The sequence below is a fragment of the Gymnodraco acuticeps genome, unplaced genomic scaffold (genome assembly GCF_902827175.1).
Source record: "Gymnodraco acuticeps unplaced genomic scaffold, fGymAcu1.1, whole genome shotgun sequence".
NCBI lineage: Eukaryota > Metazoa > Chordata > Actinopteri > Perciformes > Bathydraconidae > Gymnodraco > Gymnodraco acuticeps.
This window is the reverse complement of record NW_022991443.1, coordinates 1,675,683-1,699,531: the sequence shown is the minus strand read 5'-3', so window position 1 is coordinate 1,699,531 and position 23,849 is coordinate 1,675,683. Positions and strand designations below refer to the sequence as shown.

Below are 23,849 nucleotides of genomic sequence, written 5' to 3'. Positions count from 1 at the left end.
TAAGGTGGTTAAGGGAGGGGCTAGAGATTTCTTGAATAATATTATATAGCTTTGAGATATAGCCTCCCTGACAAGGTTTGAGGCCAAGGCAGTCTTCCATCCATCCACCAGGTGGGGCGGCTGGGAAGGAGGGAAATTGTTTTCTTGTATAATCACGAATTTGTAAATATCTAAAATAATGATTCCTTGGGATGTCATATTCTTTGACTAAATGTTCAAAGGATGTGAATACCCCTTCATAGAACAGATCAGCAACACACTTAAGTTCCTTCCGGGACCACAGGTGGAAAGCGGAGTCTATCAGGGCTGGTTTGAAAGCCGGATTGCGAACTATGGGGATGGAGGAGATAGTTTGTCTATATCCAAAATGCCTCCTGAACTGTGACCATATCCTAAGAGAGCTATTGACCACAGGGTTGTTCGAGTGATATTTTCTACTAAGTGGTAAAGGAGCACACATCAGGGAGGCAGGGGCCAGTGGTTCACATGAGTGTTGTTCCATGCTAGACCAAATAGGACCGCCCCCTTCCCGGAAATGACTCATCCAGAATGCCATTTTATGGATATTGGCAGCCCAGTAGTAGTGTAAAAAATTGGGTAATGCAAGACCCCCCTCTGACTTTCTCTTCTCAAGAAATGCCTTGCAGACGGGGAATTTTCTTATTCCAGATAAAAGTGGAAATATATTTGTCCAGGTCTTTAAAAAACTTTTTAGGGATAAAAACAGGAATTGACTGAAAATAATACAGCATACGTGGCATAATAACCATTTTAATGGTGTTCACCCTGCCCGCCAACGAAATAGGGAGCGACGCCCAGCGCTTCAGGTCCTCATTAACCTTGTCCAGAGCTGGTTGCAGGTTCTTTTTAAACAGGGTTTTAAAGTCCTGTGTCACACACACTCCCAGGTAGGTGAAAGAGTCAATGGCCACTTTAAAGGGGAGTTTGCTAAATGAAAGCTTGGCCGCAGTCTCATTGATGGGGAAGAGTATACTCTTGGTCATGTTGATCTTATACCCAGAAGCCTTGCCGAAAGAGGTGATTACATCGAGTGCAGCCGGAATGGACCTAAGCGGATCGGAGCAGTACAGTAAAACATCGTCTGCATACAAAGACAGCTTATGCGTATAGCCTCCCCGCTGAATTCCTGTAAAATTTGACCGATTCCTGAGAGCAGCTGCTAACGGTTCTATGGCTATATCAAACAAGAGGGGGGACAGGGGGCATCCCTGCCTTGTGCCCCGTTGAAGCCGGAAGTATTTCGAAATTATATTATTAGTGCGAACTGCTGCCTGAGGTGCAGAGTAGAGGACCTTTATCCAGGAGATAAAGCATGGGCCGAAGCCAAATTTAGCAAGAGTTGCAAATAGGTAGTCAAATTCAATGCGATCAAAGGCTTTGTGTGCGTCTAGAGAGATGAGGGCCTCTGGAGAGAGTCCTGGATTTGAGTAAATTATATTATATAGACGCCGAAGATTCCCAAAAGACTGTCGGCCTTTTACAAACCCTGTTTGGTCCGGGTGGATTCTATGCAGAACAGTCTCAAGGCGCAGAGCTAAAGCTTTGGAGAGAATTTTGTTATCACAACAGACTAGACTTACTGGTCTGTAGGAGTCGCATTTCGCTGGATCTTTGCCCTTTTTAAGGATGACTGTTATTACCGCCTGAGCTAATGTGGGGGGCAGTGAACCCTGCTGGAGTGCCTCTGCATATACTTCGCGCAGCACAGGTGTCAGTTTGCCAGCGAATTTTTTATAGAATTCAGTAGGGAAGCCGTCCGGTCCGGGGGCTTTTCCACTTTTCATACTTTTAATAGCGCGGTTTATCTCCTCATTAGAAATGTCCCCCTCTAAAGCCGAGACACCGTCAGGATCCAGTGTTGGAAGCTTAAGGTCCTTTAGAAAGTTAGTTGTCAGAGAGTCATCCGAGACTTCTGATGAATAAAGATCTTCATAGAAACTCTTAAATTGATCATTAATGCCCCTCTGATCTGAAATGGTGTCCCCATTTACCGTTCCAATTTCCGCAATTAAACTGTCTGCAGCCGACTGCCTTAGTTGATGGGAGAGTAGTTTACTGGCCCGCTCCCCGTGTTCATAATGGGTCTGCCTAGATCTCAGATGAAGGTCCTCTACGTAGGTGGATGCCAGAGAGTCATATTCCACCTGCACTGTAATGCGTTCCTTATACAGTTCAGCAGAGGGCTTTGTTGAGTGTATTCTATCAATGTCTCTGATCCGATTAACAAGTTCTGTCATTCGCTTTGTCTTTTTCCTGCTAATACTGATTGAATATGATATTATTTGCCCACGAAGATAAGCCTTTATGGCCTCCCATACAGTGCCTATACTCATCTCTGGTTGACGGTTTATTTCAAGAAAGGTATCGATGTGCGTGGAAATATACTTAATAAAATCTTCATCTAATAATAAGCGTGGGTTTAGACACCAGATCCTTTGTGGTGGTACATGGTTTGGAAAACAAAGTTTCATGGTCACTGGGCTGTGGTCAGAAATAACAATGCTCTCATAGTCACTGGACTCAAGCACAGAGAGTAACTTTTTGTCTAAAATGAAGTAATCTATTCTGGAGAATGACTGCTGCGCTGTAGAAAAAAATGAAAATTGTTTAGATGTTGGGTTCTTAAATCGCCATGGGTCCACCATGCCGTATTCTTCCACAAAGGAGTTCACCACTCGAGCTGAGTTTGACAGTGGTCTAGAGGAGACAGTGGAGCGGTCCAGAGTGTGATTGAGGGCACAGTTTAAGTCTGCCCCCAAAATTAGGTGATGGGAGTTCAAATCCGGGAGCAGAGAGAAGAAATTTCTAAAGAAATCGGCATCATCTGAGTTGGGAGCATAGAGACATGCAAGCACAACAGGTGTGTTGTACAATTGACCTTGCACTATGATATAGCGGCCATTTGTATCTGCAATTACTTTAGATTCCACAAACTGCACATGCCTACGTATCAGGATCGCTGCACCCCTATATTTGGTGTTGAATTTGGAGTGGAAAATGTGAGAGAAACCACCCCGCTTGAGTCTAGAGTGATCAGAAGTACGTAAATGAGTTTCCTGGAGATATACTATGTCTGCTTTTAGCTTCTGGAGGTGGGAAAACACTTTGCTGCGCTTTACTGGATGATTGAGACCTCTAACATTCCAGCTAACCAAAGTAGTTGCCGCCTTACCTACACTCGTTGCCCTGTTTGCCTGGGTCATTGTGGGACCTTGGACAGTAATCTAGCCCCCTGTCAGAAGGGTGAGGGAGAGGAAGGGAGGGAAAGGGGGGATGGGTCACCTTAAAAAAACTGAAAAAACTGAAATAAAACACACAGAAATAAGAACATAAACACCATTGAGAACCTAAAATAGAAGGTCCATATGTAATTGAAGTGATTGAAACAACATTCACAATAAAGAGCTGGTCCCTCCCCAACTGAGGGACTGCTACCCGCCCCCGATAATACTCGCACCTCAACGTGGACAGCTTACCTGGTGAGATCGAGCCCCGCCAGAACCATCAATAGCTTTAGATAAACCTTGTGCTAATAGATATAGACACACCTCTAAGTTGAACATTCATAACATGGTCTCAGTAAAAGTAACATACTTGTTAACCAGTTATGACAACATATGCAGACATCCAGTATTGATTGTTGAATGAAAAGTACAGCCAGAAAAACGTGAACCTCCCCAGGAGTATAGGAGAGCAGTTGCTTGAACTAGCGGGCTGTAAGCCAACTGGCTGTTATAAAATGTGGGCTAGTATGAGCAGCGCGAGCTGGCTTAAATTACACAATAATAAGAAAAACCACAAACGTTCGTAGCAAGCCCTAGCCCACAGCCCCATATACGTACATGTGGGAAATGCAACGCCGCTATCCGGCGCTGCATTAGTCCGTCAGTCAGCTTACCTCGCATCTTAGCCGCTCTGTTTAGCCACGTTCCTCAAAACAAAGTCCTTCGCCTCCCCCGGGTCTGTGAAACTGTGTCGCTTTCCATCGGCCGTTGTGATCCGCAAAACCGAGGGATACCACAGTCCGTACTTGACACCATCACAGCCTCTTAGCATGCCTTTCACATCCCTGAAGGCGGCTCTCTGCTTCGCGACTGCTTGGGTATAGTCGGGGAATACTCTGATCCTGTCTCCGTGTGACGTTGTCGGATCTGTGGCGGTGGCTGCCTTGCGGAGGGTCGCTTCCTTCTCCCGGTAATAGTGAAATCTCACCACAAAGGCGCGGGGTGGCTGGTCCTCCTGGGGCCGTTTCCGTAGGGTGCGATGGCATATGTCTAGTAGTGGCTCTTTTTCTAAGCCCAGCGTTTCCTGGAGTAGTTTAGCTACAAAGTCAGTTGGGTTCTTCCCTGCCTCCCGTTTTTCTTGTATCCCGGTGATGCGGAGGTTGCACCTCCTAGACCGCGCCTCCAGGTCCTCACTCCTGTCAGAGAAGATTTTCATGTCCTTTTTTAGCTGCTGCACGTCTCGTTCGAGAGTGGTAATGAGGTCCGAGTGATCATTAGCGGCAGTATCCAGGCTCTCGACCCGGTCCTCCAAACACTTGGTGCGGCTGCTGACGCGGTCAACGGCGGGTCTCAGCTCGTCCCTCAGTTGGCTTATTTCACGTCGTAGTTCTTTAGACTGCATCTCGGCGTTGTCATCAATTTTCTTCAGCAGGTCCTCTCTGAGAGATTGAATGGCCCGTAGAATCGCGGTCTCATCACCTCGTGCTGCGCTAGCAGCTAGGGGCCCTGCCCCAGCACCTTTAGCCGGGCTAGCACTATTAGCTTTCGGATCTGGCGCAGCAGACGTCTTTTTGCGAGAGGAAGACGACATATTTCGAATGAAACTGTTGGGCGGAGGCAAGGAAGAACAGTTTAGATTAAAGTTGCTTGAATATAGTGTAGAGGGTAGTTGTCTAATATAAATATTCTGATTCTGGCGAGGAGCTCGAGAAATGCGACCTCACATGGCTCCGCTCAGACCGGAAGTCCCCATTATGGATATAAGCGATTTTTACCCATTTAGTAATTACATGTTTTAAATGTGTACACACCAATGTGTTTCCTATCGCCTAAACCTCCAGGGCTGTACACAGTTTAATACTGGCAACTTCTAATTTTGGGAAAAACGTCTTTTAAAACTACAATTCCCAGTAGATACGTGTCATAGAGAACATGTTGCGAAACACAATAGCCAGCATGTGTATTTCTCGGGGGGCGTTCGAGTCCAGTTTTGAATAGTCTGCCGTGGTTTCGTTCCATTTCAAAGAGCTTGACGCTCGGCGTAACCTTGGCGCACTGCCACTCCAACATCACGGGGTTTGTCAACGGGACTGTAGTCCCAAACGATAGCTGGGGATTATGGGTAGTGTAGTGTCTTCGGCCATCCTAAATCTCGAAATGTCCCGTCTGTTTCTGGTGACTTTATTTACGGCTAAAAAGCCCAAGATTATAGAATTAAACAAATAAATAAAAACAAGGATAATTGTGTGTTATTGTTGAGTAAATAACAGTGTGTTATTTAGAAAAGAATAACAAATTAGAAGGAAAAGATTTAAAAAAATACAGATTTCAGTATTTTGAGGCTCTAAACCCCATTTATTTTCCTCACAGACGTTTATACGATTTAAAATAAAAACAAATAAATAAAAAGATAAAACACTGGCATGTCATTTACGTTAGAATAAATAGAATGGTTTTGAATAATAGATGATAGTAAAATCTACGTCACTTTACAGCCCCGCCAACTTTTGGGGAAACCAACGCTGTCATTTGAACGGCGATCAAGCCTGAAGCCACAGAGCTCTTCTTTTACTGTCTTTTCTTCTTAGAGGAAGTACAGAAACACGTAACTCTGGATTTGTTTTAATGTTTGAGGTAAACGACACAGCAGCTTTTTGTCATGTTAAAACTATTATGTTCTGCCTCGCTCATGAGAGTAACAGCTGGCGAAATTACAGCCTCGCCTACTGATTTTAATTTAACCATATATAGAGCCTGATTCTCGATTTCAAAGGTGTGCTCTAAAATGATATTTATAAATGACTATTATCATTATTATAAGCAAGACAATAAATGGCAAAGATATGTAGAAAATAAACGTATTTTAGATACGTTCATAACGAACGTAACGTGGGAGTAAATACGTTTCAAGCTAAACGTAATTCAGAATGCAGTTTAGTTCTGTGGGAACGTAATTTTTAGGAGACAGGGTTGTAAATTCTGTATATGTGCCTCTGAGTAGCGTGGCAGAAAACAAAACATCACAGAGAGAATCAGTGTGTAAATCTCAATATGTTCACAGCCTGTTCTGTCTTGTCATTTTCCAGTGCATGAATAGGCATTTTATTTGAGGGAGTTTATATCAAGATGTGCTACTAGATATGATTAAGCTGCATGATATTCACACCAGAGTCTCATGCATGCCGCATGCTGGATCTGCACGTAACTTCAGATTGGAGACTTACTTTATCATTTCCAAGATATGAGGAGAGTGCGGAAAACACTAAACATGGCAGCAAAGGAGTGAGTGGACTCTGTGATTTTCTAAATTTATGGAATTCATTACAATAACTCACTCCAGAACTGTACTGCAGTTTGTTGATTAAGATTTTAAGATTCAAATATAGTTATTATTTTATTGCATTGTCAGTAGATTTGAAGAATGAGTGGAGAATCAGCACATTGGCTAAAAGGTCAAGGCAGTTAGCTAAAATAGATCCAAATAATATCTAATCAAATTCTTAAACTTAATACAATATGACCAGTCCCGGCAGGGTTCGAGTTATAAACTGAGCTCTATGGGGGTCTTTAAAACGTTCACTCGTAGCTCTGGCTGCGGGGGTGCTAGAGACGGGAGCACGTTGATACGACCTTCCTAGCCGGAGATATGGCTGCATTTTACAATAAACTTCTGTTGGGTCGCTTAAAAACAAATATCGCAAATCGAATCGCAATATCTGTCAGAAAAATCGCAATTAGATTATTTCCCCAAATCGTGCAGCCCTACTCAGCTCCCATTGGCTCCCACATAACTCAAACCCTGAGTCCCGGTGCAGGGAAGTAGTAAGCCAACAGTTGCACCCACTGGTATACATGCTCACAAATATCAAACACTGCACAGTCAGCTTCTAAAATCCCCTTTTCATATGACAGGCACACAGCCTGCTGCACGTCACTGAATGCAGTCATCCTGCACATCTCCAGTCACGTTGTGGGAATAAAGCTGCCTCTGTGAGTCCAGTGTCCCAGGCACAGATCCGGTGGGGGGGCTCCAACTCTGGATAACAGCCCAGGGTGGATGTAGGAACGACTGGGAGGAGCCACAGCCATTTGAATGCGGAAGGATGTGTGTGCGTGTGATTATACAGCATGGGTGTCTGTCTGCACGTGACTTTCTATAATAGTATCATATAGTGAAAGAGCCGTGTGTGTGTTTGTGTCAGCCCCTTTCAGAGCCCCCTGGGAATCAGCTGAGCTTCATTCACCGTGCTGGAACACGGACTGTGTCACAACTAGCAATCCTGTTATTGTGGGGAATGGGGGATGAATAACAGAGTAAGAGGGGGAGAGAAAAGAGGAGAAAAGGGTGAAAGAGGGAGAAGAAGAGAAGAAAAAAAAGATTGTCCAGGAAAAGGAGTAATGTGGGAGTGAAGTGCAATGGGTAACATAACAGAACGGGATGAGAAACCACAGAGACGCTAGAGGAATTATGGTAACATTAAATTGTGGTGAGGAAGGAGTTCCCTTTTATTGGATCTGTGGGAAAGTGACATTCCTTAAACAAACAGGGTCTGTGTTTTTTAAGGGTTCAAAATGCTGAAAACATTATAGATGCAGATTTGTTTGCTGGTCAGATTTGCCAGAAGTCACCTTGTAAAACAATAAGTCTGGCAATGATGACAGAGAAGCAACAGATGTACCAAATTCCTTTTTTACAGACCGCTCTTGAACATAACAGCAAAACTACAACAGGCCTAAATAAGAAGAAACAAAATAGTTATGCCTGTATTAAATCCAACCTCATCTGGGTATTACATTTGCTCAGGATGTATAAGAGGGTTGGTGTGTGTTTTTTTTCTGAGGATGGCGTGAGTAAGCAAGACTAATGGCTCGACAGCCAATCAGAACAACGTAATTTCGAGGTGAAACAGAAGCAGACTGACAGCAGACGTCAAAACATTCAACAGCCATTTAAAACTGGAACTAATGCCCCAGGGCGGGTAGGAGATACAGTGTGTTTGCGCGTGTGTGTGTCTGTGTGTGTCTGTGTGTGTCTGTGTGTGATGGCCATTACCTCAGCATGTGAGCCCCTGGTGACAGACTTGACCACAATGGCCTTGTTTTTCTCTTCAATCTCAAAGCCGTAGTCTTCCTCCTCGGGGTGAATCTAGCACAGAGAAAATCACCTAATTACTCCCACATTAAGACGTGTGACACATTATTAGACTTTAATGTATTTCACTGATTAAAAAAGTAATAAAGTAGAAAAATACAGCATAAATATCTTCCAGAAAGAAAGTGAAAGTTGTAATACCAGTGAAGAAATACTCTTTTTCAAGTGAAATCCTGCATCAAAATATACTTATCACCAAAATATATATTAGGTTAACTATTAGTGATAGGTTGACTATCATCAAAAGTGAACCTACTGATTTTGCAGAGCGGAATCAAAAATATCAGATCCCTGGATTATAATTTGTAATGTGTTCATCATTTATATTTTGCAGCAGGTAAAGTTGGAATAACTTTAGATAGGCCTTATTATGCTTATTGGGGGTTTTCCCTCTCCTGAGTATGTTGTATAGGTTGCGTTTAAAGCATGTCAAATGTAACAGTAGAGCCACAAAATACAAATATTAACCTGAAAATAAGGATAATATATCCTTTTTAATAACTTTCTATACTGCCACCTTCATCCATACCAGTACATCAGAAACTATTTAGATTTGTTACAAATAATATGTATGTATGTATTGCCGAAAATAAGTGTTGTAGTAATATAAAGAAGCATACAATCGAAATATTAATACAGTACTTAGTTACTTACCATCACCAATATATTCACATTCCTTTTAATGTACCATTATGCTAAGCTGCTATTTTTGGAAATCTGTGTAAATATCTTATCATGTGTATATCGTATACATCTGACTCTTAATCAGTAGTTGAATGCTCTTGCCGTAAAAGGTGATTTGTTCATATTTGTGGCAATGACGCGATTTCTTACAACAATGACCCTCTTCCTTGGTGGTCGTACATGCAATTGCAAACTATCCACACATTGTCGAGCTCCCAATCCTGCAATCTGAGGTTTTCATCGAGTGTCAGGTGATTCTACTGCTGATGATGTTCTCTGCCTCTCGTATTTAATTCCCCAGTGAGGCGAGGCTTAGTTAAACGCTGTCATCGCCAAACACATCAGCGCGCTTCCATTAGGTAAGCTGCCGGGGCCATCTTCCTGCTGCACGGCCCTGATAAGATGGGGATCTCTGCTCTTACATCACAGGAGATGGCTGCGGTAAATAAAGAGTTCCTGCACTTCACTTGTATAATAGCCATGAGGGAGGATTAGGATTGCTAATCAAAAGGGGGCGACCGGGCCTACTTCCCACTCTGATGTGAAAAGGGATGCTAGTAAAGCTTCTAGGTTTCCGCAAAACATTTAAGTGTAAACTGACCTTATTTCATGTACCCAATAAACAAACATAATTGATATTTAGTTGACTTGGTTTGAATTACATAAAAAGTCCTCACTAGTACACACATTGTATGTTTCATATACATACAGTGTAAGATCTGGTAACTGATTTACCTTAGAGATCCCTCATGTACGCACTATTGTTGGCAGAACAGAGCAAACTCTTGAATGAAAAGTATATCTGACTGCAGATAATACTCTCTTTTCTCAGCAGCAATCCAAAAGGGACTTTATCCCAGGCAGTACAGTTGGTTTTCCACAAGACTCCTTAAGCTGCATACAGAGCAAATTCAAAAGGTGTTGTTTGTCATCAAAGCAGTCCCTGCTGCCAGAGGGAAAAGGGATACTTCTGTGTGTATAGTGATGTTAATTACATCTGGCTGTGGAGATCGGGAAGAAGAATACACATAGGTCCAAACTAACTGGAGAGAAAGATATAGTAGTATGTATAGTATGCTGGTGTGTCAGTTCAGTTAGCTTTACATAACAAAAGGGCCCTGTTATATCTCTGTGTATATAGTATCTGCATGAAAGGGTGATACATATCCAGATAAATATGGGTAGGTTTGAAAAAACTAGCTTTGTTTTTAATCAACCGATCTTCCCTTCCTGAACTATATTTCTTTGGATAACTAAAGTTGATAATGCTGGTATCATAATAATGAATACAAATATCTTTGTGCCATATTAATAGCAACTACTTCAGTGAAACACTTTAACATTCCCATTATTATAATACTTTTTTGAGCAAGTGTGGCAATTCGAACAGAATGCGACAATGAGCCTTTGTGTAACCATGTATATCAGCGTGAGAGAATGTGGATGTTTTAATGTGTGTGTGTGTGTGTGTGTGTGTGTGTGTGTGTGTGTGTGTGTGTGTGTGTGTGTGTGTGTGTGTGTGTGTGTGTGTGTGTGTGTGTGTGTGTGTGTGTGTGTGTGTGTGTGTGTGTGTGTGTGTGCGTGTTAAAGCTTACCACCAAGGACTTGGCTAAGATGTTCTCGATGAGTTTGAAGTCATTGCGCTGGAGCTGCTTGCTCTTGGTACTCGTTCCCTCCATTTCCTCGTCCGCGTAGAAACGGAAGAACTGGGAGTCGTCTTTGAACTCGCTCTTCTCCAACACTGGGGGGAAAAACAAACGCAGCATGTTATCAGAAAACTGCTGCGTTCAAATCAAAGTATAAAGAGAGCACTTTAATTATTCTCATTTATTTAAAATAGGCTGCACATAGGTCAGTAGCTAAGGAAGACCAAATGCATGCCTGTCAATGGAAAAAATAAATATATATATATATTGCATGGCAAAAAGGCAATATTTGAACTTTCATCGATTATATGAATTTGTCTGAGGTACAAGAAATGCTACGTTATATGGTGAGGTATGAAAAGGAGAAATATGCCGCTTAACTAGTTTTATTCATTTATTTAGCTTTGTATTTATCTACCTTTTTCCCCACCATTATGTTCTGTCATTTATGTTTTACAATATTATCCTGGAACTGCTACCCCCGCGACCCGACCACGGATAAGCGGGAGAAGATGGATGGAATATTATCCTGATGTGATCCTGACTATTTGTAATATTTTGATGGAAACCAGTAAATACATTGTTGAAGAAAAGGACTCAAATAGCAATGGTTTGCTACTCTATTAAAATGTGCTTTTTAAAAAGGGTTAAAGGGATGCTAATAATATGCCAAAAAAAGCCTTAAGCATTAGCTTAGATCATCCATGGTTGCTCCGTTATTAATCCAAAATTGGAATGAGTTTTTGAGTCATACAGGCTAAATTGATAGTGTTGTTGCAAAATTGGACCTAGTAAAAGTGAAGTGTGTTACATGATGGCACAAACTCTGTCAGCAGGTCATTCTCAACTTCAAAGACATGTGGAGATAAAGAGAGTGTTTGCCCTAGAAGCTGTCACCCAATACGTCGACAGCTTCACACAAACGGTTAATTAGTTCATAAGCTAATGGTGCTAGCAGGAACATCTGGAGTCAAACCACATCTGGGTCGTAGCCAGCTCGGGCCAAGGATAGGGAGTATTCCCTGGGGGACACAAGGATCACTGTTTGTGTGTGTGTGTGTGTGCCGGGGTGTTTGTGTTTGGAAATCCCACTATTGAGCTGGGCCCACTCCAACACATGGGGCACGGCTAACAGGTGAGGACACACAGCAGGATTGGATTTGTTATAGCACACTACATTAACCCTACTGTGGATTGTTTTAAAGAGGCATTATTATTCTCATTTTCAGGTTCATATTTTGTGCCTCTACAGTGACATGTTTACATGCTTTAATATTAAAAAAGGTCTTTATTTTTCTCATACTGCCTGCCCTTTTCACCCTCTGTCTGAAACCACAGCCCAGTCTGCTCTGATTGGTTAGCTGGCTCTGTTGTGATTGCTCAACTGCTTAGAGATGACCAGCACCTTAGGTCGCCACACGGAGACGAAACGGGTCGTATCCGCTACAGTTCTCCATCTTATAGACGGTTCGGCCACACAAGGCCAACAGGGAAACGCAGATAACGATAACGGGTCCCAAGGTGGGTAGATCTGCGGACGCAACGCTCTGGGGGCCAAACGGCTCCGTGTCTACGCCCTATACGATCATTTCCTGATAACGATGACGCAATAGCCCCGCCTCTCCCCACCTCTGCTGCTCACTGCTGTAGCATGGTCAGTAGCTACTGGTTTCAGACTGTCAGTAGCTACTGCTACTAACCATGCTACAGATGTTAGTGCAAAATCTACAGCTCCTCTACCACAACCATCAGCAACAAGTGGACATGGAGAACTACATGAACTACATGTTGCTAAATCCACCGCGGAGAATAAACAGAAGGGCAACCATGGCAACCATGCTCGGGGGTCTTCTTCGCTGCTTTTGGTGTATTTTGTGGCGGAAGTACAGCGCCACTTACAGGCCCGGCATATGTACTACAGCGTCTCCAGCGGTCTCGTGTGGACGGAAGACTTTTTTGATATCGAATCCGGTTCGTTTTCGTCTCCGTGTGGCTCCAGCCTTAGTCACATACAATGTCTAGGAGCGCTAGCCAATATTAGCACCTGTGTTGCATAGTGATGTCACTATGTTGCGTAAGTAAACAAAGGACCGTGTGAAGTGTTAGATGTACACAAACCTATTTAACACACTACAGGAAAGGGTAAACCCCAGAAAGCATAATAGGGCTCCTTTAATATTTCTCAGGAAAGAACCTAAGCCAATGCCATTGAGACCTTCAGTTACAGTATGTGAGCATTTATTGTCCACAACAAAACATTTCTTGGATGATTTTTTTGTATTTTAACATTGATTCTGTAACTTTTTGTTGAACACAACATTAGAATAAATAGTGACGGCTCTTCTCGCTGGCAACAATTCTCGCTGTCTGTTTTACTTGCATCAAGTCTCTGAACAATGCAGCAACAGGTACAGATACACAAGTGTGTATGAAATGACAGTGACATGGGAAGCTCACATTTGGAGTAAAGCCATGATGTGGGAGGTAGATATCCTTGTGTTTAAAGTTAAACATTTATAAAACATCCATCCTGGATGTCACAGAATGTATTACATTTGGTCAAAATCTCACACACATCTACCCATACAAAGACTTCCAACTAGGAACATTACCAAATCTTAGGTGCATACATCTATATGGCTGAGGCTGTACCCAGCTGTTCAGAGATTTGGCGAGCATCTGGCCCCCTCAGGTGAATGAAAGCCTTCCTAAACTGATTACACACACACCCACTCCACTGGCCTTATGCCAGTTAAAACAAAGCCTGAACGTGAGTTATTTCCTCTGAGTCACGGGCTGTGGTCATATAATAGCATAACACCACCTATTCAACTAGAGGGAGTGCTGCTCCGGAAACTGTAATACCGTAATAACACACACACATAGTTACACACACACACACCCACAATATCTAGGGTCAATAAAACCGTGATTAAGATTTGGTTGGATATTTATTCACTGAATCACTTGATATAACTTTTGAATACTACGTCATTCACAAGAAAACCATGTTTTGTTTTGGTTTCAATATGAACATTTGCCTATTTGAATTGTTTGTATGTCAAAAAACATAAAAAATACACATATGATGAATAAGATCAGTAAATAAATCTTTCAATCTGTTAATGTTGAGAGTATAACAGGAGTAATGGAGGATAGGTGAAAATTGTTCCCTGTTTGTAGCCTGAAGGACAAAACCCAACAGGTGGTCTTGACAGACGTGTGGATATATGATGTAAGCAGGTAAGGACAGACGAAAGGCATTTAACCATGTTATTAACTGTTATCAGTGAGGAGCCTCATAACCTCATATCAATTACCAGCAGGCAGACAGACATACAAAGACAAGTGAAGGAAGACAAGGACATGACAAAGCCAGAAAAAGAATAAGAGTTCGACAGAGACCAGGTGAAGAGCAACAGATGTGCTGAGTAAGGACTAAAAAGTGTGAGTTGGGGAAAGGTGAGGAGTGTGGACAGGCGGAAAGGAGCGAGGTCGTGACCCTGGGGAAGGGCAGAGAGGAGGACGAGGTAAAAAGAACAGGTTGACACCAACAACAGATGGTGAAGGGAGGGAGGGGAGGGAGGGAGGGAGGGAGGGAGGGAGGGAGGGAGGGAGGAGGGAGGGAGGGAGGGAGAGAGGGAGGGAGGGAGGGAGGGAGGGAGGGAGGGAGGAGGGGAGGGAGGGGAGGGAGGGAGGGAGGGAGGTGTGAGTGGCTTTTACTATGAAATGAAGCAAGGGGAGGTACTCTGATGACATGTCCTAGCCCCCTATCATTGTCTTTCAATCAACTTTGTTCCTCATATTACAGTGTTTTCACTTTTAACTACGATCCCAACTAAAATATTATTGTTTTGTATGTTCATTTGGATTTAGTTTTGATCATGTACTTTAAGTGTCATCATTATTGGGGCTGTTTTATATCAACTTTACATTTTGTACGTAGGTTTTATGTGTGTATATACATTTTTTCTAAATGTAATGTTATTATTATTGTTTATTTTATTTTTGTATTCCTTTCTTTCGGTTTGAAAATATAAAGAAAAAACTGCTCTGACTCAAGGCATGTTTTTTTTTAATTCGTTTAACTTTTTATTTTGTTGTGCTTCTGGAATTCTTCTCCTTTTACTTTTTTTTAGCAACGTTAACAAACTAATTAAATAAATAAAAAAAGAAAGGATGGGTGAGGTGTCAATCAGCTGAGTTTAAGAAAAATAAATCCACTTTTAAACAACCAAGGACTGATTTTATGTGTTAAAATGACAATTAAATATAAAAACTTGAGAAGAGGTTTGTACGCTATTTATCCTGTACTGTCTATCACTTGTACCGAGTGCTGCAAGCCATGTTAGAAAGTAGCCTGTGAAATGGTGCCTGTTTGTTGTATTAATGTATTCCAATTAGATCTTTAAGAGGGTATGAACTATTCCAATTAAAATGAAAGGCCCATCGCAGAGAGCAGAGCTCTACCAAGGCCGTTTCCATGGAGAAAAACATAATCCCAGAGCTTTTTAAACATCAAGTTCATGGACTTTACAGGCCGAATTCCCTCCAATTCAAGGACCCTACATAGCATAGTTTGAGCCGCAGATCAAGATGAATTGCCGTTACAACACTGAGAATGTTTCTAATGAGAACTAGCAAGCTTAACAGAAGCAAACAGACAACAATTAAAGTGATGGAGAGGTTTGAATGTGTGAACACTCAATTTTGCAGTTTTAAGGTGAAGATAACAACTGCCGTTAACTATAATGATCAAAATCACTTTTTTTCACACAGAAGATATCAATCCAATCACTTATAATAACCATTGTCTATTTATTTCTAGGTTGCAAGGTTTTTCCTGAGATTCACAAACTTTCAAGGATTTCAAGGAAACGTGTGAACCATGAATAATGCTTATACCTGCCGTGTGATTCAGATCCACACTACAAATGTAAAAATGCCTTCCTTGGCCAACGAAAGACCCTAAACCCTAACCTTAACAAACCAAACTTTAAAACATATTATCAACCCGAGATAATAATGCATTATAATTTACTTATCTACACATCTCCCAATTAGAAAATGTGTAACAATGACTCAGACTTCTGTATTCTTTGCTCACTTCCCGATCAAGTAGCGCTGTCATCATGTTACTTCTTCAGTATTCTAACACGAAGTACTTCCTTTAAGTGTTCTCACTTTACACATGATACTCTTCCTCTAAGTAGATTCAATTGTAGGCCTCGAGCAGCAGTCATGGTTCGGTGGACTGACCCAGACAGCCATGTAGCAAAGCCAAACAACTGGGGTTAGGGTACAGTGCTAATGCTTGTTTACACTCAACACGCTGGGATAGACCCAAAGCCGCTCCACTACAATGTGTTCAATGAGAGACTTGGCTGAGACCAGGTATGCATATTTAAGGCACAATTTCTTCAAACTATGAAGACATGACAGAGGAGAAGCTAATATTCTAATAAACTATTTTGTGGGTAGAGCGAGTGACTTGGGTGTAAAATGAATTATAGAGTAAAGAAAAGAGAATAGTGCAGAAAGTGTGATTAATCAAAATACAGCAGTGAACATGTGAACACTGTAAATAACAAGGCAAACACACCATGCATGGGTCATTGATCCTTTTAACTTAAGTTAAAAGAAGGGTGTCATCATGAAGGGGGAAATCCTCGTCACTTTGTATGTCTTTCCCCTTCATGTATGTGTGTGTGTGTGATATGAAATTCAACTGACCGTGGTGCATGAAGCCGTTGTTGCAGAGCCCCACGCCCAGCGTCACAGCGTCCTCTCGGGTCGAGCAGTCTCCCTGGGAAACCAGATCAATGACGCACACACTCAGTCAGTCACTCACAATGGATGTTTCACACCTTCTCATGCACAGCAGACTGTTATCAGGTTATCAGGGTGGTGATTTGTAAGCCATCATGTGTTAATTCATATGTCTATAATAAAGACAATGACAGATTAGGAGGCTGATCAAATATGTTCTTGGTGATCTGACTAATCTATTTATTATTTTTTGCAAAAAATGTTTTAATTTCGGAATGTTCTGTCTGTTGAAAGTATGTACCATTTAAACCGCAGAAAGTATTTGTGATATTTCTGATAATTTTATTATAAGTACTTTTTTGACCTGGGCCTTCGATGCAGTGGTTAAAAGTCAAATAGTAACATGAAGAATCTATGACAATGACACAAGAAAACTACCCAGTTTCAGTACGACAGGTATTTGTAAACCATTGTTGCATGCTTACTTTTATGTGTTTTGATTACATTAAAGTGTAACACATCTTCGTTTTTACCTGCAGGAGTAGCCAGTCAACCAGTTTGCTGGCAGGAATCACCGATTTGAAGGTTTTCAGATGGTGGTCTCTGTCCCTATTGAAGCAACGAAATACGAAATAATTTAAAGGATATATTACCACAGTAAAATGCCAGTAGTGTGTGAAAAAAGTTCTTGAAAGTCTGTGGGTTCACATGAAACGTGTGTTTAACAGATAACAAAACCTCTTTAAACATTGCCAACACAGTGTCTGTTTATGTAATGTCTCCATTTTTGGGAAACCGATAGAGTCGGTGAAGTAATAACTTAAATATATATATTATTTGTGTTTTTGCAATTACAACATCACAAATTGTTGTTGTAGATACTGTCCAAAGTAATATTATTTAAGTAAAAGTACAAAAGTATTGACATCAGACTTTACCTAAGTACCAGAAGTAAAAGTATTTTTGCATTATGGCCCATTTTAGAATAATATATATTAAAGTCTAAGGTTATGATTATTGATGGATTAATGTCACAGCTAGTAAATGTGTTGTGTGTTATGTTATTATTATTTTATATACTGCTGATGAACCTCTTAACCTTAGATTGTTTGTCAATGTCTATTTAGTTGATTTAAATTTCTCATATCTCAATCTATAGTAAGAGTAGAAGTATTAAGTAGCATAAAATGAAAATACTGAGGTATTGCAAAAGTACCGTCAAATTGCACTTAAGTACATTTACTTTATCACATTCGACCACATGTGACTTGATAACAAAGTTAATACTGGCTGCTAGTTCACCTCTTTATATATATATATATATATATATATATATATATATATATATATATATATATATATATATACATAACTCTTATTATGCTGCTACTATTAGATTTGTATTCTATTAATGTGTGTTTCTATTAATGTGTGTGCTTAAATGATGTAAATGTCCCCTCTGTGGCCACCAAAAAAGGATTTATAATTCTGATATATGTAAACATGTGAAACAGGAAGTGCATGGTGATTGGTTTTGAGTGTCAAACGGTATATTCGCTTTAACATCTCAATGTTATGAGTAAGATATTGGGTGTGTCCCTATATTGTAAACTGCCACATTCAGAATGAAAGCTCAATAGAAACACCGGTTGAGAGCAGATGTGGAGAAGAAGTGCACTGATTGATATTGCATTAAAACAACATGGAAAGGGAGCAGCATTCATAAATGATTAGCGGGACAAATGGTTTTCTGAGTCATCCTCTCTACAGCATTAGACAGCATTAAAGTTGATTTTATTATGTTTATATCCATTTCATTATATGTCATTATTTTTATTCATATAAAACCTGCGGGCGCTTTGTCACTCAACAAAGTTTAAGAAAAGTGAGGCACTGCTTATAATATATATATTTATAATACATAAAACGCAACACATCCATCACTGTAACATTATAATTAATGGTTTCTACTTACAATGCCAATTTAGTGGTGGTTACAAAAAAAAGCCAAGGACTTATTACATAATATGTGAATGGCAGGGAGAGGGATTGCCTTTGTATGGTAATAGGATTTATCCCCGGGCCAAAAGCTCTTTTGTTTGCGCCCAATGGCAAGCCCGGCACTTCAATCAGCGGGTGAGTGATGTCGGGGGAGATAGAGGGGTGAATGGGGAAGAGTATAAAGGGAGGGGCCGCGGCAGACTGAGAATGTGTGTAGGGGGAAAGACGTGCGTTTCCTGTGCTTCTGTATAAACTTGTACTCGATTCTGACTCTTCCGATGGAAAGCATTTTTGTACAGTGAGATCATTCTTCCTCTTTTTGAGACTAATTTCACTTCAGGTATTTTACCCACAATCAGTGCAAAAGGATTCATAGAAGTTTAAAAGAATAATCAGGAACTAATGGAGAACTGCATTTGTATATATTATCATATAGGGTAAATAAAATACAAGGTAGGGTGAGTGTGTATAAACTGTATTGTGTTTATATTCCAGTGTAACCGTGCTATGGTTTGTAGGTAAGAAAGTCAGTTAGTGTGTGTTAAAGAGGGAGAGAGCAGACAGGAGGGAAAAAAAGTCATTTATGATGTAAAAAAAATGTATGCTCATTTTCAGGTTCATATTGTATGTTGTGCCTCTACTGTGACATGTTTACATGCTTTACTGTTCTTTATTTTTGTCATACTGCCTGTGCTGCAGCATCTCTTTTCACCCTCTGTCTGAAACCAGAGCCCAGTCTGCTCTGATTGGTTAGCTGGCCGGCTCTGTGGTGATTGGTCAACCGCTTAGAGATGTCCTGCCTCTTAGCCTATCACGTACAATGTGTTGAAGTGCTAGCCAATAGAAGTGTGAGTCTTAGATAGTGATGTCATTATTTTACGGAAATACACAAAGTAGTCCAAAGGAGGCGTTTCAGGCACTAGACTAGAGGTTTTGAGAAAGGAAAAACCCCAAAAAGCATAATAGGGCCTTGTAAAGTACAAACATTTTAAAAATCCACTAGCATAAATTAAGATAATCCATAAAACTTTAAAGATTAACAGACAAATGCAAGTAGTTTTTCTTAATCCTTTAAGAGCTATCTCATATAAACCTTCATTCAGGAAAAACCTGGCAACCTGCACCTGAACTGGATCTGGTGAACCTACAGCAGCAAATATCTGGCAGGGAGTCTAAAGTTTGGAGAGGAAAAGGGAGGTTTGAGGGCTCCTATTCCTGGCAGGGCTACTGTTAGTTCAGTCATCACAGACAGGGTGAAGCGGGCCGAATGTGAAGCCACCATGAATATGTATTTGTGCACCTGGAGAGTGGGAGCATTAGCATATGCGGGGGGGCAGGTACTTACTTGATGACAGGCGTGTGGAGGCTGTGAATGCGGCAGTACAACCTCACACCCTGGAAGAGAAGAAAAGAGAAGTGGAGACGCTGAGTCATAGAGCACACACACCTTGGGTAAACAAGTAGCAGCATGGCTTCAGGACAAGATATTTAATTGTGAAAAGAGTTACCCCCGGCTATCCATTTTGGACATTTCATAATCCCGCTATAGTTGGGAAATTCAGACTCAAGCAAACTAACATACCAGTCTTTATATTGTTTGTTTAGAATCACAATTTCTATGGGAGGTGATAAGTGCCTCCAGACTCTGTGAACATGTACAACTGTTAGGCAGCAGACACCAACTTTTATGCTGTATCAATAAAAAAATGTCTATGTTGAACCCTTCAATTATTTCATTTGGCACACTTTAGCAAAGGTGCAGGCAATGACACGCTTTTTAATCTAAAAAAATATATGTTTTACATTTCTTATCAATCACCATCGAAGATATCCATACACAGAATTGTAGTTACCTTAGACATGATGTCCTCCATCTCACTGCGGGCCTTGTAGGTGCCGTCGTCGTAGCGGAATCGGTACAACACCTGCTCGTTCTTGAACTGGTGCTTGTCTGACACTGAAAGATACCCAGAAAGAGAACATGTTACCTCAAGGGGAATCATAACCCATCAGATATTAAATAAACCCTTCCTCATCCACTCTTTAGTGGGGGATATTTAAGATAAATAAAATAAATGGTCTTTCCTTTTGTTTCATACTTTGAAATGTAATTAAGAAGGATCGTGAAGAGCATCAATGTTCCTAATGCTTGTTACATGTAAATGGCTGGCCTTTATTTAATGTCCATATGTATTACAGATATCAGTGACTGAATAGCCACGCATGCCAATGGAAACAAAATGTGAGAGACTCACGCTGGAATTAATTTGTCTAAGCATTTTCAAAAATGCAAGTTACAAAATATTAATGGGTTTGAGTGGAGCATTAGGTTTGTTTTTCAAATATTCTGTGACTTTTTTACACATTTAATCTGTAGAAAATATTAGGGTAAGTACAGACAGTAGGCGAAATGTGAGAAATGTGTGAGCAACACTGCGGTGGTAAATTCTGTCTGCATTGGGTAAGCAATGAAATTCAAATATTTAACACAGCGGACGGCTGCCTAATCCCATAAAACGTCCAAACTTGCAACAACAAACAAACAAACAAAAAAATTTGATCTATGATTCACTCAACACTACACAGAACATGAATGAATAAAATGACTAATGCATACATAAACAGATGCCTGACGGTGAAATCAGCCAAACAGAGGCAGTTTGCTTCCACCACAAGTTGGCATGTGCTCAAACAGAGCTGCTGGTTTTCTCAGTCTAGACCTAAAATGTCCTCATAAAACCCAAAGCAACACAATCAGCCATTGTAAAGTGTCACATATGGAATGTAAAGTACATGAAATGATAGCTGAATGATTACGGGAGCGAAGGAAAAATTACAAAGTATGAACGGGTGTGTTTTAGTTGCCTGAACACAGACAGCTGATTGGATAAAACTTGAATTATGTACGATAAAATGCACACATTACCTCTATCTGATTCCTTTTCACTGACTTATAGTGAAACCTACACTTTGCCTCCAGGGCCTGAGATGCTAACGGTTTACCCACAAAGCCTCACTGCTACCCTACAGACCTGCGTGTCATCACTCCACCTCTCTGTGTTGTTCTAAAGATTTCAGGGGATTTTCCGCAGGTATTAAGGAATGTGAAAGTTGGGTAAAAAATTCCCTGAGAGGGCGGTGTGTATAAATCGTGATAGTGGTTTAGCACTTACTATGTACAAGAGCGCCTTCAGCAATACTCTGGACAAACTGGGTTCATACATTATGTATTGTAGCTGTTTGTGTCAGTGCTCTATGCATAATTCACTCAGGTTGGCTGACCTGTGCATGTCCCACTCAAGCTAAATCAGGGAAGGGGAAATAATGTGAGAGACATTTCCAGAATTATTTCCGTCACTTATTTTACCCAATTATGGTGATTTATACCTTAACATTGGAAGTGGGGTATAAATTCATAACATGGATGACTCAAAGACTGAAGAAGAATGGGAATAAAAGAAAAAAAGCCTTGGTTGAGATGACTAAACAATGTTAAAAATAGAATACATGATAAGAGGAGCTGCCAAGAGCTTAAATATGAGAAGTAGAAAGGAATTGAAGATGATCGAGGTTTCACAAACAGAGGGAGAAAGAAAGCAGAAAATAAATAAATAATTTTGTTTAATCTCACCATGGTGGATGATGCCATTTTCCAGCAAGGCTTGTCCCAGGTTGACCCCTTCGTCAGACTTACTGATCTCTCCGCTCTCTATCAGCCACGACACAAACTCACTGAGAACACAAAGAAGACGAAGCATACGATGAGGCCCACATTTCTTAAATTGGTGATCCGTTACGCTGTTTTGTTTTTGAAAATGCAACCATCTTTGGCACAGGGCTCCTTGCTGTGCTTTTGATGGCGTGGAAATTCACCCTGAATGCAAACAGCGTAGGTGACACTTTGTTTGAGATTTGTGTCGATAAAGTTGAGATTTATCTGAAAATGGTCATGTGCATGGCTTAAGCTAAACACTTACCATATAACTCTGATAAAACATGCACACCTCTCTTGTTCTGAGGGATGGGTTTTCTTTTTTTTTACATTTTATTTAATTGGCAAGTTTCTAAGAAATAAAAAGGCAGCTAGCCTTAGCCTACCAATTGTATTTATTTATCAGGCAGCATTTTTCTATAACTTGAAGTTGTTAATGCTGAATTTACCATATAACTATGCGTTTCTTTTTGTGTAAGCTTAGCATCAATAAATGTTGCCTTTAGTCTTAGGTTTGTATTTGTTTACCCATTATCTCATACAACCTTTACTCTGCTTCCATGCCATAATTTTCAACATCAATTAGAGTAAATCCTGAAATAAGGACCCCATGTACTAAATCAAGAATCCATTTTGATACGGACATTTCTCAAAGCCTTTTAGAATCGTATCGTGACACCAAGAATCAAAGTGGAATCTTGATTCACATTTTAAGTGATAAACCAAATGCTTTTTTTCTTCATATATGACAGCCACTGTTGTACACTACTGACTGTGGATCTGATTGCTAAATGTGTATTGTGTGGACAGATATCATAGGGTAACATAGGGGATGGTATTGTTTTAACCACACTTTTACCTACTACAACAGAACTCACTTTAACCGTCTTTTAATAATACATGTGATGAGTAAAGTGCCTGCATACCTTGCAAGCAGAGTATATTGCTTTGAAATATACCAGTGAAATATATCTGTTCTGTAGTAAGGCTGGCCTGTACAGTACATTCACAGCCTTGCGCAAAGCACCATCATGACATTTAAAATTGGTTACAGTTTAAATGAAATACTTCAACCACAGACCAGAGCACATCTATAGTTCAACTTTCTTTGAAGCTCCTCTTTTTGCGACAAATATTCCTCAAGCTTTTTATACTGTACATGCACATCCGAATACAAGCACTTCAGCTCCGCTCCCCTTTTCTTCACAGCCAGTGTGAGCTGAACAAATGTTTGAAGGAGAAAATTTAATTCTCCCCTTCTTCGTCTTTCAAGGTGCTGGGGGAAATTGGTTCCCCAGATAATGACGAAAAGTGAATTGGAGCTAGCTAGTGTGTGTTTGTGTGTGTGTTCATGAATTCTGGGATTAAACATTCCAGCATGGGAACAATTTTGCAGAATGTGTGAGAAATCTTTCTGGACTTGACTTCTAGGTAGGAATATTTGATCATAATAAAGAAAGAAAAAAAGTGTCATTATGCCTGAGTTATTAGTGTATGTGTTCGTGTTGTCTTCCTGTTTGTTCATGTCAAAGCTGGTGGCTGTTAATTGACATTGACAGGGGACTGAATGGGAGGGGATGGTGTGTGTGTGTGTGTGTGTGTGTGTGTGTGTGTGTGTGTGTGTGTGTGTGTGTGTGTGT

General features: G+C 40.7%; 1 protein-coding gene across 4 annotated transcripts in view; it reads right to left on the bottom strand.

Moving 5' to 3' along the window:
- The window catches only part of prex1 (phosphatidylinositol-3,4,5-trisphosphate-dependent Rac exchange factor 1), a 108,208-nt gene that overhangs the window by 35,105 nt on the left and 49,254 nt on the right, over positions 1-23,849 (bottom strand). For all 4 annotated transcript variants that reach the window (XM_034196321.1, XM_034196323.1, XM_034196322.1 and 1 more), the window contains exons 11-17: positions 22,129-22,229; positions 20,351-20,454; positions 19,843-19,892; positions 17,030-17,105; positions 16,461-16,533; positions 10,677-10,822; positions 8,299-8,391 (exon numbers count right to left, since the gene is read on the bottom strand). In XM_034196321.1, coding sequence (XP_034052212.1) covers positions 8,299-8,391; positions 10,677-10,822; positions 16,461-16,533; positions 17,030-17,105; positions 19,843-19,892; positions 20,351-20,454; positions 22,129-22,229 — 643 coding nt within the window. The remainder of the gene's footprint in view (positions 1-8,298; positions 8,392-10,676; positions 10,823-16,460; positions 16,534-17,029; positions 17,106-19,842; positions 19,893-20,350; positions 20,455-22,128; positions 22,230-23,849) is intronic.